Genomic DNA, 19,319 nt, shown 5'->3' on the forward strand with positions numbered 1-19,319 from the left:
CACCCTGCTTTTTAAAATTGTCACTAAGATAGGTCCACATAATAATACATGCTGGCCTGAAACCTGAGGTAGCTGAATATAAAGGTGGTTTTCTTTTTATTCCTCAGAAACCGCTTCTGCTTCAAGCACTTGTCACTTCTCCCGACGTAAAGCCTGGGGCTTCGAGCCGAGCCCTTTTCCTCTTGGATAGCGAGCAGAGTTATTTCTCAAGGATTGCAGATGCTATCCTTATGGGTAATGGTGTCATACGATGCTCTGTGTTTGAGCGTCCCTTCTACACAATTTCCCTGCACAGATGTCACCGGCACCTTACACAAATGACTCCATGCTAAATACCGAGCCTCGCGCCCTGGAGGAGGCCACCTTCTATATTCACTCTAAGGAAACTGTCTCGTAGCAAATGCAAATACCACACGGGTTTTTGCTGCTTTCGGATAAGATTCCAAAACAACAGGAAATGGAGGCGAAAACTGATTTCAGCTGCAGCGTGTTGGTCACGTTGAAGCTTAGGGTTCTCTGTGCTTCTGGTGTCCATTTGGAGGTCGAAGGAATACCAAATCCCGAGGGGTTTGTGTACTTTCTGGGATGAGATGCCCTGACTAATTTACAAACTAGACCTTATTATTATTCCCCTCTGGTGGTGAAGATCTTTGAAAATATCAGCACAGTCCCCAGGATCGCAGTAAGCAATATGTGGCAGATTGGACCAGGCCTGCCTGGCCCTAGGATGGTGCCTGGCCCTAGGATGGTGCCTGGCCCTAGGCTGGTGCCTGGCCCTAGGCTAGTGCCTGGCCCTAGGATGGTGTCTAGTCCTATGCTGGTGCCTGGCCCTAGGGTGGTGCCTGGTCTAGACTGATGTACCGTCTTACCTGTCCATTACTTGATGAGTTCTTTCCCAGCCTCTCCTGGTTTTGAAATAGATGCTAAGCTATTGATCTACACCCCAGCTTCCTTTTTACTCTTTATTAGGAGACAGGGTCTTACTAACTTTCCCATGCTAGCCTTGAACTCACTTTGTAGCCCAGGCTCACCTCGATACAAGATCGTTCTGCCTCAGCCTTCCGAGTAGATGTGATTGCAGGGCCCAGTTTCATAAGTCCCACAGAAGTGATTTACAAGTCTCTTGCCCAGAGTTTCTCAGGCAATACCATCTGACCTCCAGTGTATACGCCTGAATCACTCAGCCTTTCCCCAAAGCTGGCTCCCACACGCCCTTAAGAACAACAGAGTAGAGACCTGTATGGCCGACTGTCTCTCTCAGCTTGGTTATTTACCTCATGGAGTCTTGATCATAGGAGATCGTCTAGAAGGATCCCTATTCTGTAGGTTTAAGGATGAGCCTATCTGTCTGCGTTCCTAACATGATTTAGTCATGGCTACTCTTCCTTTGTTGACATGAGAACACACCCTGAACAGTGAGAGACCGTAGGGCAATGGGTCCCCAGATGATTCTTTGTCCTGAATAAAGAACCCAGAGGCTTGGAGTGAAACTGACAGGTGAGGAAACTAGTCAGAAAGTTAGGGTGACAAAACCCACAGAAGCAGTCTAGATCTTCTGCCGTGGAGTCTCTCCTGCTCTCCATCCCACACTCAGGGATTGGAAATGAATGGACCCCAGGCACACCTGGTTCTCCACCCTGTAGCGCTGACCGAAACAAAATGCCTGGGGAGGACAGCTCAGTTGGTAATGAGCTTGCCTTCCGAGCGTGAGGACTGGGGTTTGAGGTCCAGCTGCTGTGGTCCACACTTGTATCCTTGGCATCAGAGGCCAAGACAGGCAGAGCCCTGGGGCTCCCCAGTTGGCCAGTCCACAGAAGTCAGTGATCCACAGGAACCAGTGATCTCTAAGCCAATGAGCGATGGCCTCTCAGCAATGACACCTGAGGTTGGTCACACCTCCTCGTTCGTCCCTGACTCTGCCATAGAGCCTGAGTAGCCATTATGCTTCTCCACCATGGCACCAACCGTACTGCCACCCGCAGCCCCTCAGCGTCTCTCAGTCAAGATACACGTCTGTTCCTATTTACCCTCCTGTGTCAAGATTGTTTCTTTTTCCAAGTGTTTACCCTCCTGTGTCAGGATTGTTTCTTTTTCCAAGTGTTTACCCTCCTATGTCAGGATTGTTTCTTTTTCCACGCGGTCTACTTTCCTCACTTCAATCACCTGTGTTCTTGCAAAGATGTGTGACCTTTCCGTGACCCCTCTCTCCATTCTAGCCCCTGGTTTCTGTCAGTTACTCATCTGTCTCCTCTCCTTGGCCTTGGGAGGATCTGACAGGTCAGAAGTCCCTGTGAAACTCACCCAAAGTATCTTTCTTGCCTGTGGGAGCAGAAGATAAATATTTTTTTTATTTCAAATGATAAAGTTAGAGAAGCACAATGGGCTGGCTGAGGGCCCACCTCCTTGGGCTTGCATTAGCTCATCATTCTGGCTAGTGAGGGAGATGTGGAGAAAGCCACAATGCAGCAGGAGGAATCAGTCCCACCGTCTGAGATGATGGGCAGGGAAGGTACTGGTAGTGAGAGCTCTGATGCATAAATAGACCATTTTAATATATAGCACAACTGACAGGCATCCATCTTGTATGTGAATTGTTCTAATTCACTGACCAGTTTCCCAGAAGGGGGAGAGTAGGACATGGGCGGGGAGGGGGGCGGGAGATGGGGGGTAGGGGAGTCCTGCTCTCAAAAAGTTTCTCATTTGTTTCCAAAAAGTCCCGGTGGTCTCAGGATGAGTCTTGCTGGTATTGTTCTCTCTCTCTCTCTCTCTCTCTCTCTCTCTCTCTCTCTCTCTCTCTCTCTCTCTCTCTCTCCCTCTCTCTCTCTTCCTCTCTCTCTCTCTCTCTCTCTCTCTCTCTCTCTCTCTCTCTCTCTCTCTCTCTCTCTCTCTCTCTCCAGTGTTCCCTCGAACAAAGAATGCTACTTATTTGGTTCTGAGGTTCAGACAGAGGACCTGGGTTCTATGTACACAACATAGGTGGGCAGAGACTCCCACAGCCATCCAGGATCTGGTCACACTGAGAGAGAGAGAGAGAGAGAGAGAGAGAGAGAGAGAGAGAGAGAGAGGCGCAGATTGGCCCCTCCACATCACCCCTAGAGGTCCTAGCTCTGACTTTGTCCACCATCTAGAACAGTGCACAGCCCACGTTCACCAAAACACAAAAGCTCGAGAGAAGGGAGGCCTTACCCTGTGTGGTCATTTAGCACACCTCCTGGGTACATGGTGTATAACTGTCCCCATCCCTCGTTTAGATCTGCCAAGCGAACAAAGAACTCTTTGTATGACTTTAAGCCGCCAATCAATAGAACAGACAGGCAAAATGACCCTGTCACTGTCAAGTACATTATCAAATGAGATCTTGGTCAATTTCTGATTTGTTTTTTAAAATCCGCCTTCTTAAGCTTGAAGTTTTTCCTCCAGTTAAAAACTTTGTCAGTTTTAAAACAGTCAGTGCCTTCATGAATATTTTTTTTTGGCAAGACAAACGTACAGTAGAGAAGGTCCGATGTCCAACAAGAGACTGCCTATGAGTGATTCATGTACAGTATCGTTTAAACGATTTCCACTGAAGGCTTTCAGAACAGCCAAGGTGATCATTTTTTTAAGTAATATTTTCCTTTTTGATCTTTAGTTTTAAATATAAGAGAAATTTTCTAAAAACATAAGGATTTCTCTCTGAATTTGCCCACATACTGTGAAAGTACAAAGAATTCAGGAGATGGCCTCTCTGATAGCTGTGGAGCAGTGATGAAGTTTATCTTCCTATGTTAGAGGCAAAATTAGCCTGTGGTGTCAGCCTGTATGTGAGGCCTCTCTGAGGCAGGCTGTTCACCCTAAGAACCTAACTCAGGGCCTCCACTCCCACTGATGCCCGACAAGGCCAATTTCTGCTACATATGCACCTGGAGCCATGGGTCCCTCCATGTGTACTTTGGTTAGTGGTTTAGTCCCTGGGAGCTCTGGGGAGTCTGGTTGGTTGATGTTGTTGTTCTTCCTATGGTGTTGCAAACCCCTTCAGCTCCTTCAGTCCTTCCCCTAACTCCTCCACTGGGTCCCCATGCTCAGTCTGATGGTTGAATGCAAGCATCCACCTCTGTATTTGTCAGGCTCTGGCAGAGCCTCTCAGGAGACAGCTATACCAGGCTCCTGTCAGCAAGCCCTTCTTGACATCAGCAGTAGTGTCTGGGTTTGGTGTCTGTAGATGGGATGGATCCCCAGGTGGGTTGGGGGGCTCTCTGGATGGCCTTTCCTTCAGTCTCTGCTCCGCTCTTTGTCCCTGCATTTCCTGTAGACAGGAGCAATTCTGGGTTAATATTTTTGAGATGGGCTATTCCTAATCTTCATACTTAAATATGAATCCACTCTGCAGAAAGCTGACTAACCAGAAAGCCAGTGGCTCCATTAGCCAGAGAGCACGGTTCCCGGTGTGCTCCTGTGCCATGAGTAAAGGAGGCAGACGCCATCTATGCGGAGGCAGTGATCACTGCTTAGTAGAGAGCCAGGCCTGTTGCTCAGGAGCCATCATTCATTCATTCATCCATTCATGCATTCAAACAAGGAGGACAAAACATAGTCACGCCTGCCAGGGTGGGACTTGGGAGAAGCAAGGTTTGTGAGTTTGACAGTTGGGGCAGATATTTCCATTCCGTGGTCAGTGGGAGCCTCAACCAATCAGAGAACTGGAGAAAAGTAGTACTCTTCCTACAATGCCGTGGGTCGGCTAACGTGTGCTCTGACTGAACTCAGAGAAAGAAGGGAGACTGGTGAGGAAAAATATCGTTTTGAGAGAGAGTCTTGGCTAAGAGGGGAAGAGAATGAACTCCTTCCTAGGAGGTGAAAAAACAGGTTAGTTGTCCGTTGCATTTTGCTCCTTAGACATGGGGAGCAGGGAGCGTGTGGCTACTCGATACCACAGGAGGCACACCAACACCGAATCCTACTGGCTCCTGTGGTGGGTGCTGGGAGTTTGCCTTTCACTCTAAGTGTACCAGAAAGTCAATGCTGGAGTTAAAACAGGAATGTCCCGACCTGACCCATTTTACATAGAACGTTCTGGCAACAGAGCCAGGCAGGAGAGTGCACACCTGTCATTCCAGCACTCCAGAGGCTAGGACAAAAGTTCAAAGCCAGCCTGGGCTCCATACAGAGAATCCGTCTAAAACTAAAGACAGAGTATTCTAGGAGGCTGGGGTAAAAAGAGGCAAGAAGGCCACCGGTCCATCCTCGTGGAGAGTACGGCAACTCCATTGAGCAGAGGGAAGTGTGGAAGCGAAATGGTCAGGTCAGCCCATCATCCAGACACAGGACTGACAGGGGTTGCTCATTTGTTCCCTGTCCTGGGGGTGGAGGGTTTCTTGTGGCCGGATTCAGACAATGGTGAGGGGAAGGATTAGAAAGCGAGGTGGCAAGCTTGATCTTCAAGCCGAGAATCAACAGAAAAGGTTCTGTGGTGGAGCCCAGCTCTCTCCCCGCACCTTGGCGTAATTGTGAGAACTCCTTTTGCTAAGCGAGTATGCATAAGGACGAATTTGCCACCCGTCTGCGTGGCAGCCAGAGTCGCACATGATGCCAACTTATTAAACAGTTCATCGATGGCAAGAGACACAGACCTTCATTATGCGGTCCAGTCACCCGGCTTCAGGCTGCCTCTGCCTGCTCACCTCTGCTGCTGGTGGCAAACAGAATCCCTCGGATCAAGTGAACAGTTTTGAATGTTTAATATTAAAATGTGGCTTTGAGAAACTCCTCGGAACCCTGAGCCATTGTTAAGACACACTCCCTTTGACAGGTGCGCAGGCACTCTTTTTTTCTTTTTTATGAGGCTTCTCAACGTGTTATTTTATCGGGTGCCTGAGATTTAGTCTATTCTGCGGAAGCAAACAGACAAAAAAGGGTCTCTCAGCACGAGTTACTCTGCTGTAAAGGTTATAGTAAACATGTCAATGCCTAATTAAGCAGAAAATTTTATCTGTATTGTGGGGGAGGAGTGTGCTGTCTCCGACTTTTCTTCTGGGGAATCCATTTAGAAGGACAAAGTAGATTGTGAGGTTGAACGGGTCCGGGAAGTTTAGCATCCAAATGTCAGCAGAAACGGGGGGAAAATGGGAAGAAGTAATAGTTCTTATCCCTTGCTGGAATATGGCACGGGCTGGCAGACTGACTCTCTCTCTCTCTCTCTCTCTCTCTCTCTCTCTCTCTCTCTCTCTCTCTCTCTCTGTGTGTGTGTGTGTGTGTGTGTGTGTGTGTGTGTGTGTATTTTCTCTCTGTGATCACACTACCCATAAGCAAAGTAATAATATGTTATAGCCTGTTATAGCCATGGACAGTGTTGCTGACGTGGCATTTGTCCCAGAGTCATGACACCCATTTGCTTTTCAAAACTGACTGCAGAAAGTTCGCCTAATTCCACTTGCAAAGGTGATAATAATATTTCACCAAGAGGGACAGCTCACGCCTGTAATCCCAGCAATGAGGAAGGGGAGTTGTGAGAACTCGCAGCCAGCCTGGGACTGACTACGCAGAGACATTCAAAAGAAACAACAATGGCAAACCGACCCCTAGCTGATGGCTAAAATGTATCTGATTTCCGAAGTACCTCTTAAATCTTAGGAAACTTTTCTTTCTTTATAATTAATAACTTTCTCCCTGAGAGTAGCAGCCTAACCCCTCTTTAAAATACTAAATTAGTCCTGGGGGAAAGCGAAGAGGCAAAGAATGGCAGGGAGGGCCTGATGCCGGTGCTTGGTTGTTTCAAAATGCAGTTTTCTTGCAAGAAGTGGCCACTTATTAATGGTCGCTTGGATGGATTGAGTAGTTTTCTTTTCTTCCAATCAATTCATGGCACTAGAGACTAGCAACACCAATTTAATGAAAAATCCGCTTGTCAGCTTGCTGGGGAAGCAAAAAAAAGCACCACACCAATAACAATAAAATAACAAAACACAACCATAAAACTTGTGGCCAGACTGAACTTTTACATTGTATCTTGTTTTATGGACTCCCGCCTGAAACTCCTGGGCTCTTGTCTTCCGCCTTCCCACAATCCTCTCTGAGGAGGTGGATATCTGCTTAGCCATCGCCCAAATTTTACTGCCGCTCTGGGAAGATTTTCTTACTCATTAGATTGGCAGTAGAGAGAAGGTGTCCTGGACAAGACAATGGATTCTTTTAGCAAACAGAAGGGGGTGGGAGGACCCTGCATGCTCTGCAACTTTCTTCATTCTGAAGCCTCAGTGTCCTGACCTATAAAATAAATGGATATGGGATAAATGTTAAAGATTGTGCTTGTAGACTGGAAGGATGGTTCAGTGGTCACTGTGTAAGCATGAGGATCAGAGTTTGGAAAGCAAGCACCTGCGTATATGCCAGGCTCGCGCTCTCTCTCTCTCTCTCTCTCTCTCTCTCTCTCTCTCTCTCTCTCTCTCTCTCTCTCTCTCCCAAGCTTTAGGCTTGGCATATGGGAAGACTAGGACCTGATATCAGGTTTCTCTCTCCCCTTGCCATCAAGAGGGAGAGTGATGTTTATGAAGAAACACCACATTAAGATCATGCTGGCCTTGCAGATCTGAAGCTGGGTCCTTTGCATGGGGGACATCTTTGGTTATATCTTACCCACGTGACTTTAAAAGACCAGGTGGAGAAAATGAACCCATGGGCATAAATAGTCACATTTCCCCTCAGCAGTGATGGGGATTTGCCCATTAATTCTCTTTTGCTCCCGCTCTCTCTCTCTCTCTCTCTCTCTCTCTCTCTCTCTCTCTCTCTCTCTCTCTCTCTCTCTCCCGTGCCTGCGTTTTCCCTGTGCAATTACTGGCCCTCAGTCCTTTCAGAGAAAGGAAAGTATGCATTCCCCAATAGCATTTTGCATCCACAAATCAACTCTATAATTGGCATCTCGTGACGGGTACCCACAAATCACAGTGCATTTGAAATTATAGGAACAAGATCGAGAGAGTATTTTCAGCCGTGTCTGGAAAGGTCTTCATGAACCTGTGAGAGAATAATAGACTCGCCCCCAAATCTCCCATTCTCACACCATTCACCATTATTTTAAAAATCATTGTATTTGCTGAGCTTACATAATTTTTCAGCCATTGGTAGGAGATTGTATTTGCATACCCCATCCTCTCTCTCTCTCTCCCGGCCACTCTCCATAAATAACAATGTTACAACAGAAAGACACAGGCTCTCAAGGATATAATGGCTGTGCGTCCAGGTTCCTATTTAGATGAATTCAGGCCAATGCTCCCAAATGTCTTGGAGCAGTTTGCCAGGGAGATGCTAAGGACCAAGCCCTAACTTCCTTATGAGCCAACATTCTCCTGTACCATGATGTTAATAGGATCTATCTTTCAGTTTAGATTTCCAGGAAACCATACACACGAATGTAGCCACCGCCCCGTTATAGGAATATCAGAGTGATATTTGGCCCCTACATTGTCAACTTGTAGTCATAGTCATTCACGAGAATTGTGCCTTTGCCAAGATAAAAAGGAACAGGTAACAGATGGCACAGAGGGCATCATTTGGGCTCTGGGGATGTTCTCACTTGGCATGGTGCCCGCCTAGCCTGCCTGAAAGCTGGATTTTATCCCCTGCATCACATAAACTAGATATGACGGCTCGTACTTGTAAGCTCCTCACTGAGCAAGTAGAGGTGGGAGGATCAAAAGTTCATGCCCTGCTACATAGCAGATCTCAGGCCAGCCTGGGCTACATGAGACCCTGTCCCAAAATAAAACACCAGCCTTTATCGATCCCTGTTTCTGTGGAAGTTGGTCAAAGTATAGATTGTGTTGCTATTCAGTTCAGACTGGGTAAGCGGGGACTTGGGGATGGACTCTGTTGGCTGTTCTCACACTTAGTTCATCTTTCCCTATCTCCTACAGGGTATGCCCAGGAGGAAGTACTGAAGGAAGAGGAGGAAATAAAGGAGGAAGAGGAGGAAGACGAAGACAGCGGTTCCGTGGCTCAACACCAGGGCAGCAATGACACCGGGACAGATGAGGAGCTAGAGACAGGCCCAGAGCAGAAAGGCTACTTCAGCTGCCAGAACTCGCCAGGGAGCCACCTGTCCAATCAGGACGCAGAAAACGAGTCCCTCCTGAGCGATGCCAGCGACCAGGTGTCAGACATCAAAAGCGTCTGCAGCCGAGATGCCCCAGACAAGAAAGCAAACCCTCATGCCAAGCTTCCCAGCGAACCCCATAACTGCATGGATAAAATGACAGCTGTCTACGCCAATATCCTGTCAGATTCCTACTGGTCGGGCCTGGGCCTCGGCTTCAAGTTATCCAACAGCGAGAGACGGAATTGTGACACCCGCAACGGCAGCAGCAAGAATGATTTTGATTGGCACCAGGATGCCCTGTCCAAAAGCCTACAGCAGAACTTGCCTTCCCGGTCCGTCTCTAAGCCCAGCCTCTTCAGCTCCGTACAGCTGTACCGGCAGAACAGTAAGATGTGTGGCTCGGTGTTCACGGGGGCCAGCAGGTTCCGCTGCAGGCAATGTAGCGCGGCCTACGACACTCTCGTGGAGCTGACAGTGCACATGAACGAGACGGGCCACTATCAAGACGACAACCGCAAGAAAGATAAGCTCAGACCCACGAGCTACTCCAAGCCCCGGAAAAGGGCCTTCCAGGACATGGACAAAGACGATGCTCAAAAGGTTCTGAAATGTATGTTTTGTGGCGACTCCTTCGATTCTCTGCAAGACCTGAGCGTCCACATGATAAAGACAAAACATTACCAAAAAGTGCCTTTGAAGGAGCCAGTACCAACCATTTCCTCCAAGATGGTCGCACCAGCCAAAAAGCGCGTTTTCGACGTCAACAGGCCTTGCTCCCCCGACTCCACCACGGGCTCGCTCGCAGACTCGTTCTCTTCCCAGAAGAGTGCTAACCTGCAGCTGCCCTCCAACAGCCGCTATGGCTACCAAAACGGGGCCAGCTACACCTGGCAGTTCGAAGCCTGCAAGTCCCAGATCTTGAAGTGTATGGAGTGTGGCAGTTCCCACGATACTTTGCAGCAACTCACCACCCACATGATGGTCACGGGCCACTTTCTCAAAGTCACCAGCTCTGCCTCCAAGAAAGGGAAGCAACTCGTGTTGGACCCGCTGGCTGTGGAGAAAATGCAGTCGCTGTCTGAGAGCCCAAACAGTGAGTCTCTGGCCCCTAAGCCGTCGAGTAACTCCCCCTCCGAGAGCACAGCCTCCGCCACCGAGCTAAAGAAAGAGAGCAAGAAGGAAAAGGGGGAGATCAACGAGGATGAGCAAGGCGTGAAAAACGAGGAGTATGAAGACGCTTTACAGAAACCTCTCGACCCTACCATAAAATACCAGTATCTAAGAGAGGAGGACCTGGAAGACGGCTCAAAGGGCGGCGGGGACATTTTAAAGTCACTGGAAAATACCGTAACCACCGCCATCAACAAGGCCCAAAATGGTGCTCCCAGCTGGAGTGCGTATCCAAGTATCCATGCAGCCTACCAGCTGTCGGAGGGCACCAAGCCGCCCATGGCAATGGGCTCTCAGATACTGCAAATCCGACCCAACCTCGCCAACAAGCTAAGGCCCATCGCGCCCAAATGGAAGGGCATGCCACTTGGCCCCGTACCCGCAAGCCTGGCCCTGTACACTCAAGTCAAGAAGGAGGCAGAAGACAAAGAGGAAGTCATGAAGCAGTGCAGGAAGGAAAGTCCCCACGAAGAGGCAACATCTTTCAGCCAGCCTGAGAGCGAGTCTTTCTCCAAAATCGAACCACCTTCGGAATCCAGAAAGGCCGAGTCCTGTCCCCTGAAGGAAGAGGAGAAGCTGCTGAAAGAGAAACCGGAGCCGTTAGAACCAGTGTCTTCTCTGACCAATGGATGTGCAGTGGCTAACCACAGCCCGGCCCTGCCTTCCATCAACCCGCTCAGTGCCCTGCAGTCCGTCCTGAACAACCACTTGGGCAAAGCCACCGAGCCCTTGCGCTCGCCTTCCTGCTCCAGCCCCAACTCAAGCACAATCCCCATGTTCCATAAGTCCAGTCTCGGCGTGGTGGACAAGCCGGTCATAAGTCCCACCTCTACCAGGCCGGCCGCCAGTGTGTCCCGACACTACCTGTTTGAGAACACCGACCAGCCCATCGACCTGACCAAGTCCAAAAGCAAGAGAGCCGAGTCCTCGCAAGCACAATCCTGCACGTCCCCACCTCAGAAGCATGCTCTTTGTGACATTGCTGACATGGTCAAGGTCCTCCCGAAAGCCACCACCCCGAAGCCAGCCGCTTCCTCGAGGGTCCCTCCTGTGAAGCTGGAAATCGACGTGAGACGCTTTGAGGACGTTTCAAGCGAAGTCTCCACTTTGCACAAAAGAAAAGGCCGGCAGTCCAACTGGAACCCGCAGCATCTCCTCATCCTGCAAGCCCAGTTTGCCTCGAGCCTCTTCCAGACCTCAGAGGGCAAATACCTGCTGTCTGACCTGGGCCCTCAAGAGCGAATGCAAATCTCAAAGTTCACGGGACTCTCCATGACCACAATCAGCCACTGGCTGGCCAATGTCAAGTACCAGCTTAGGAAAACAGGTGGGACAAAATTCCTGAAAAACATGGACAAGGGGCACCCCATCTTTTACTGCAGTGACTGTGCGTCCCAGTTCAGAACCCCCTCTACCTACATCAGCCACTTAGAGTCTCACCTGGGCTTCCAAATGAAGGACATGACCCGGATGGCCGCTGACCAGCAAAGCAAGGTAGAACAGGAGATCTCCCGGGTGTCGTCGGCTCAGAGGTCTCCAGAGACAATAGCTGACGAAGAGGACACAGACTCTAAATTCAAGTGTAAGTTATGCAGTCGGACATTTGTGAGCAAACACGCAGTAAAACTCCACCTAAGCAAAACGCACAGCAAGTCACCAGAACACCACGCTCAGTTTGTAACAGACGTGGATGAAGAGTAGTTCTGCAGGTATGGGGTGTGCTCCCAGGTGACGGCGACTGTGGCCTTGTGAGGAGCATGTTAAAAGGAGATGGGTCTGCTTAGAGGCAGAGGTCTCCCGAGGCCTCCCAGGACCCTAGTTTGCTTCCATAGACTTACTTTTACAAATGACAGGCGGCCAGGAGTGGGTTCTAACAACCCCCTCCCCACACATGTCCTCCAGTTTAGCCCGGAAGCAGGATACAATGTATCTACGAGAGATGAAGCTCATGGTTGCGCATAGAGCTCCAGGACACACGATTCCCTTAGCAACCTAAGGCCCAACCTCCAAGGTCCAGCTTCCCCTGGTTTTAATTAACAAGGACTAGATTCCATTTTGCCATCTGCCTTCCCACAGCAATGCTTAATACTTACAGAGTGGGAAAGAGGTGGCGCCAGAATGAGGACAGTGGGGGGAGGGGGACCTCCCAGGGGCCGTTATATACAGAGATAGCTTAATCAGTTCACGAATGGCTTAATGTTGTCTTTTTTCTCAGCCCTTGCAATGAATACATTTGGTAGCCAACTTTTAGTGAAGGCTGCCTCTGCGCTCCTTCCGTTTCCTTCCTATATTCATTTTCCTACGGAAGAGCAGGGACCCTTAAGGGGGACAGTCGGGATGCACTCCTCTGTGCAGCAGGGAGATGGAAATGCCTTTTGATTTTCCTTAGGATAAACTCGGGATCAGAATCCGCCTCTTAACAGATTCGAAACATCCCTGAGAGTTTGTTTCACATATAGAAGTGGATAGTCGAAGCCTGTATGTGGCCACGTGAGTAGGGTCCATCCCACAGCTTCAAGATATATATTTTTTTTAAATTGGGCTGGAGGTGCAGTTTGGTAACAGAGTACTTGGCCGAGTACTTGCCCGGCACTCATAAGGTCGTGGGTTCAAATCCCAATACCAAAACGAGGAAAGGAAGGAATTTGTTCCGTGTATCATAGAAGTTCATGCCTTGCTTTGTTACCAATGCCCATGTTACTTATGTCACCTCCAGGAGAAAGGCCAGAGACCAAAGGCAAATACTTTATGGCAAATTAGTCACGTAGGCTGCTTCCAAATATTGAGCTCAAGCAAGGCTGGATGTCAACAAACCTCCCTCACAGGATTCCTCTGCTTCCTCTTCTCTCCCCTACCAGCATGTCACCCCCAGACGCTAGGGACCCCAACACACATTCAGATTGACCTCTGCCTGAGGCTCCACCCCAACGCTAGGACCCAACATGAACTAAGGGCTTCGTGCTTTGCAGCCCAGCGTATGCCCCACAGCATCACTGAACCCCTCTTAATTAACTCACGACAAATTATGGAAGCTTACGATATGAGCCCTCGCCACCCCGTCTTTGCAAAGCTTTTACTTTCACACAGGAGACTTTCGGGCCAGGCTTTACAGGTACAGATGCTAGGGGAGTTTCAGGTAGAGGAAGGTCCCGTAGGGCACACATGCTTGCCCCACGCACATGCTCCTCACAGAGCTAGAGAGCTTCCGAGTGGGAATGCTTGACTCGAGACTCTTCCCTCCAGGTGGGAATCCATGCTTCTGATTTGGGGACCCCCCTCTTGAGGGCCACCCCTATTGTTTGCATGCCTTTATCATGATAATTAAATGTTCCGGGCAGATTCATCTCCGGGTTTCCAAGCATGATTGTACACATCTTACCTTACTGAATGGAAAGCCATTTTGCATCTGTCGAGCCCACACTCGAGCTCTGGGTTCTGCCACGTGCTATTTATTTACCATATCACATTTTAAATTTTTATGTAATTAGCCATTATGCCCTTCTGGTCCTTTAAAAGAAAAAAAAAAGGGTGGACACACATAAAGAACCTAGGGATGAGACGTATGTTTTAAATCTAATAGTTGTGGGTCCGAACCACGGCGAAGGGAACAAATAGGCAATGTTTATTTTGTGCTATAATAAAGACCAATTTTCCACCTGTTAGGTCTGTAATCATTTTTTAACTGCGATGTGGAACTAGGGAGCGGGGGGCAGAAGGAAGGTCTCATTCTGAGTCGGAATCGAAGCGTATGCTGTCTGCCCTAGAGAAGCAAACATCGGCCGATAATTTGGGGAGGGGGGTGCACAGAGGCAGCCTGTAAACCCAGGAGGCACGTGAGTAAGGCTGCCATTGCACATCTGTCCACATCTGTGCAGAATAAATACTTCTAATCTATGACAGTGTTATCATCATGGAGACTATGAACGCTCGGTGCAACCACAGCCATGCTGGGGTGTCTGACAGGGCTGCAGAAAGGAGTTTGAAGTCATTCCGTCCAATGGGACTGTGTTGCATACGTAGAAGAGAGGATGTGGGTGCCGGTGTGCTTGTATTTAATCCAGTCTGCTTGAATGGTTGTCCTCGTGCCCGTGGGTGACAAGATGGTGTCTTGAAGTTTAGCTCACCTAGGAAAGAGCCCTTCCCCCACTTCAAGTACTCAATTGGAGCCATGTGTATACACCCTGCCCCCTCTTCAGAGTTTATGCATGGGGTAGCTCATTTTCATTGTTTTCAATTTTATAAGCTTTATTATATATTTTTTTAAAATGATGGTTTTAGGTGTTTACAGGATTCTATCATCACTTGGAATTCTAATCTTAGCTGATACGGAGGAGGGTACAATGTTAGAAAAAATGGCATGGTATTTTATAAAACACATCGAGATACAGTGGGATATTTAAGAGTTTCCCATGTCTGTGCGTTTCTAAATGGCAGGAATTTCGACCTGGATTTTCTTCCCTTTCCTGCGGCCACCTCTAGTCCTGTGAACACCCTGCCAGATAGCGAAGTCAAGTTTTTCATTAAAATTTCCTTGGAAAGTATTGAACGGGCACCCCCTCTTTTAGGACATAAGTAGTCTAAAACAGTTTCCCCATGTGTTTGTGTATACCTTTAAAAGCCTCTCGCTCTCGACTGGAAATTAAACAGAGAGTAAATCACTGAGTCTCAAATGCATAAGGACTTCAAATTATAGTCATTACCACGTAATGCAGTGTACGCGTTGAGCGGCACACCTAGCTTTGAGACTGCAGGCGGAAATGTATTCTAGTCCAACATGCCGCCTGACACGTCTGTAACGGATGGCTTGATGAAACGGTATGTCAGGGGTGAAAGCACGGAAGGGGGCTGCCACATAAGATAAAAGATGGACGTCTGATCCGGTTGAACTTGCCCTTCACCAAACCATGGAGTCTTTGTATAGCCGTGTCCCAGATATCGTGATGTGGGCCTTAGTATTATTCTTTTCCAAATATATATATATTAATATATATATATGTATATATATATATGTATATATATATATGTCATTTTCAACTTGGAAAGCCATAATTCTATCAATATTAACCACGGAGATTACACGCCAGTCTAGGAAAGCACAGAACGGGCTGGAGTCATGAAGCCTCGTGAGAGGAACCCACTGTTTTTCTGTCCATTGAAGAAACGCCCCTCTTTCTGTTTCTCCTCCCCTCCCTCTGACCCTTCCTTCCCTCAGCAAATATTGGCTGGGTTTCACCATGCACCACATTCTATTTAGGGATAGGGCTTAGCAGTGAGCCAAGAGGAACGCCAGTTGTAGCAGCAAACCGTGGAGCCTGGTGGCAGTTGCTTCCTCCCAGGCATCACGCCCTGCTAGCCTCCCTGTAAAGTACGGGTTGGTTCAAAGAAATAAGGACAGAGTGCAGTGCTGTACCTCCCAAGGTCCTACCGTCTCTGAGCTTCACGTATGCATTACCTCACGTCTGGACCAGGGCCCCACGGCAAACATGGTGCTCATACTAGGAAATAAACAGAACTAATGACCCAAACAGAAGTCGGCTGTGAAGGCCAGGGGCAGACACACAACTCAGGGGCAATTCACTGAATGGAATGCATAGCGGGGGACCCTTCCCTGGGCGGACCCAGGGAAACAGAGATAGCAGGCACTCATTCTGAGGAGCATTTGGCTGTAGAGGTCACCCACCCTGGCTTCCAACTTCACCCCATGCTACCATGCTGAACCCCACTTCCATATTTGTAAAATGGGGTCACTGTCGCCTGCTCACAGGAGGGATTTGAGGATTACATAGACGCATGTGATTACTTTGCTTAAAGCTGGATGCACAGTAAGTCCAGGAGAGTAAATCCTGGAGAGTCTCTCAGCCCTTCCTGTGTCTTGAAACACAGGGAATCTTAGAACCTGCTGCCTTCCCAACCCACTAATTCGTGTCCAGATGGTCATCCCCCTTGCAAACCCTAGCCTTTGTGGTCGCTGTGGCAAAACCATCACCGATTGGCTTCTTCCTATAAGTCAGGAATGGCTGTGCACTTGTACCCTCATTTTGAAGGAAGGTAAGCCTTAGCTACAAAGGTTCCATCATTCTTCCACTAACACCAAGTCAGCAAGGAGGCGGTCCCAACCTTAAGCACCGTGGGTCTATACAATCCTCATCCAACTTCTTCTGCCCTTGGTCTCCTCCTCCTCACCTGAGCTGAGGGTCCACTGTATGACCAACCGTACAGAGAAGAGGCTAGACCATGTGGGTTAGAGGTTGTTTTCCAAAAACAAGGGTCCCCCGGGGGCTTCTAGGAAACCCCAGCTGTAAACGAGTCACAGTTCCGCATGACCTAGCCGCAGAAAATGCTTTGTAAGAAGTGCGTCCTCGTGCAATTTCACGAACGCACGGACATCAGGGTGAGCAAAGACAGCCTCGATGTCACTCATGATGTCACTGAGTGCGGGATCTCAGAGGACCCCCATAATACCCAGAGTCAGAGAGTGACCAAAAGACTATCACACAGAAATATGAGGGCCTGAGACACCCTGCAGGGTGAAGCCGCCCGCCTCTGTTCCTCTTAAACTCCCCGTTTAGTTGTGTGATGTGCATTCGTATAAAGTATCAAACCAAGACAGTAACCGAAGCCACATGGATTGGGTGTACATCACCCTGACTCTGGGGAATACATTTTTGGGCAAGCAAAGTAAGATGAGACCACATGTGTTCAGGATGGTACAGCCAGAGGTGGGGACAACATGAGCCACACAGAAGCAGGGTCATGGAAGACGCTCTGGCCCTTCCCAAGGGACAAGAACTAAACGAGGGAATTTTTGTAGGTTTTTTTTTTTTCATTTCTTCTGAGTGATCTGCCTTACCTTGCAAGGCACATCACCCCACTGCACTTTCCCCCTCACTGGGACTCCTGAAGACTCCATCTTGACGTGTATAATTCGCCGCTTTAATATAGATCAACATTGTTTTTAATTTACCCCAGTCAGCCATCACCGTCATCCATTCATTTAAGCAGACGTGATTTTTTTGGTTTGGTTTGGTTTTTTTGTTTTTAATTCTTCTTCTTCTTCTTCTTCTTCTTCTTCTTCTTCTTCTTCTTCTTCTTCTTCTTCTTCTTCTTCTTCTTCTTCTTCTTCTTCTTCTTCTTCTTCTTCTTCTTCTTCTTCTTCTTTCCCCCCCTTTTGCTAAATTGAAACTCCATGAGCGACAGGGAGTGCAATGTTTTAATTAGCTCATATTTTTTATATGGATTTATGTCTTTAAAACACATTTGTGTAATTCTTCAGCTAAATTAAAAACGTCTTTCTGCAAAAGCACGGAGGGGAGAATCAAGAGTAAATTGCGTCCTTAGGTTGCGAAGACTCGGGAAGAGAGGGAGAAGCCGGCCGAGGGACACAGCGCGGGGGCTTGCAGGGGATGGCTCTCCGAGATCGTTTGGAACTTGCCCTTCATTTAATGAAGTCTTTCTCTATAGAAGCATTTAAGGAGAGGGGAAAAAGAGGCTTGGGGAGGGAATTCTTTTCCAGGTCCCTCGTAAGAAAACAGGTAGCTAGTTACCGTCCATGAGTTCATCCAAAACCCAACCTGCCTCCAAACGTAACAGGAAAATACGAGTTGCGACGATAAACCGTTTTCCTCTCCATTTCTCTCTTTGTCTGTTTTTTTTTTAAACTATCAAGTCTAAAGCTTTCCACGACGCTTTTTTCTTCTCCCCCCCCTACTTTATAGGAGACAAGTGACATTGCGTGGTAAGTGCGAGAAAAAGCCGTGCAGAACTGAGATCGCTCTAATGCACTGACACTAACTTGCCCTCTATTGTTGGAAATGAGCAGGCGCCCATGACTGTTCATCAAACAGCTCCTAATGCTGTTAAGGCATTCAGCTATAATTTCTCCTTGCATTTATAATTACTGTCATAGGCTGCACACCTCGGTGAGCAGATTAAAGCTATAAACTATTTAGCCGCGGCTCTCCGACGAGGGGCTTGATTTGTCTGGCAGGAGGTATTTGTTAGGGAGCTTGACACCTCACATAAAAAAGACGACTCCACTTGATGAAGAACAATACCGTTTGAGCAATGCGGGGATTTTAAATCAGTGGGGATGCCACGCCCTGCAAGGAACCCAGGGCAGTTTGTTAAATGCTATGTAGGCCAGCGGGGGAGTGGGATGCACTTGGTTACCAGGCGAAGAGGATCCACTGCTCTCCTCTCTTCTCCGGGAGATGGGGAGTTGGTGGAAAATCAATGTGTCTCGAGGCTCCCCGGGAACCCTCTGTAAATGTTATGGGAGGCTCACCTGGTACAGGAGACGGATGTCAATACCCCGAGGAAGAGAAACTCTACGGCTGAAGGGAGTATGTAGACTCGGGAGGATTCCCAGAGCGTATGGGAGGTAGTGGGTGACCTTTCTTCTCTCCTAGGACATCGTGTGTGTGTGTGTGTGTGTGTGTGTGTGTGTGTGTGTGTGTGTGTGTGTGAGAGAGAGAGAGACAGACAGAGAAACAGAGAGACAGAGGGACAGAGAGAGACAGAGAGAGAGACAGAGAGAGACAGAGACAGAGACAGGGAGAGAGACAGAGAGAGACAGAGACAGAGACAGAGACAGAGAGACAGAGAGAGACAGAGAGACAGCAGAGACAGAGACAGAGACAGAGACAGAGACAGAGAGACAGAGAGAGACAGAGAGACAGCAGAGACAGAGACAGAGACAGAGAGACAGAGAGGAGAGAACGTTTGTAGCTACACGATAGATTCAAGTGTGAAGTATGTTTCAGACTGTTTTCTTGGCTTCACCTGTAAAAGTAACAAAAGGTGTTTTCTAACGTGGTTATCTTGTTAAGTAAGTGCTGGTACTTCCTAACCAGGAGCTTTTGGCCTGGGAGACTTGTTTGCGGGCATGTGTCAGTTTGCACTACTGGGGATCGAACTCAGGGCCTGAAGCTCTCTCAGACTCTAAAGCTAAGACACACTAACTCTGGGATGATTCTAAGACACACGTGTGTGCTTGTGTGTGCGCACCTGCGTGTTTGTGTGTGTGTGTGTGTGATATCCATTATACATAACGATACATTTCATGAGAATATTCCATGTA

The 19,319-nt window shown here is 48.4% G+C and overlaps 1 protein-coding gene across 3 annotated transcripts in view; it reads left to right on the forward strand.

Annotated features, from left to right (window-relative positions):
- Positions 1-19,319, forward strand: part of Tshz2 (teashirt zinc finger homeobox 2) — a 446,877-nt gene that overhangs the window by 247,520 nt on the left and 180,038 nt on the right. For 2 of the 3 annotated variants that reach the window (NM_001399744.2, XM_087645865.1), the window contains 1 exon segment: positions 8,889-13,902. In NM_001399744.2, coding sequence (NP_001386673.1) covers positions 8,889-11,941 — 3,053 coding nt within the window. In that variant the 3' untranslated portion in view covers positions 11,942-13,902. 3 annotated transcript variants of the gene reach the window in all.

The sequence above is a fragment of the Rattus norvegicus genome, chromosome 3 (assembly GCF_021556685.1).
Source record: "Rattus norvegicus strain SHRSP/BbbUtx chromosome 3, alternate assembly SHRSP_T2T, whole genome shotgun sequence".
NCBI classification, from domain to species: Eukaryota; Metazoa; Chordata; class Mammalia; order Rodentia; family Muridae; genus Rattus; species Rattus norvegicus.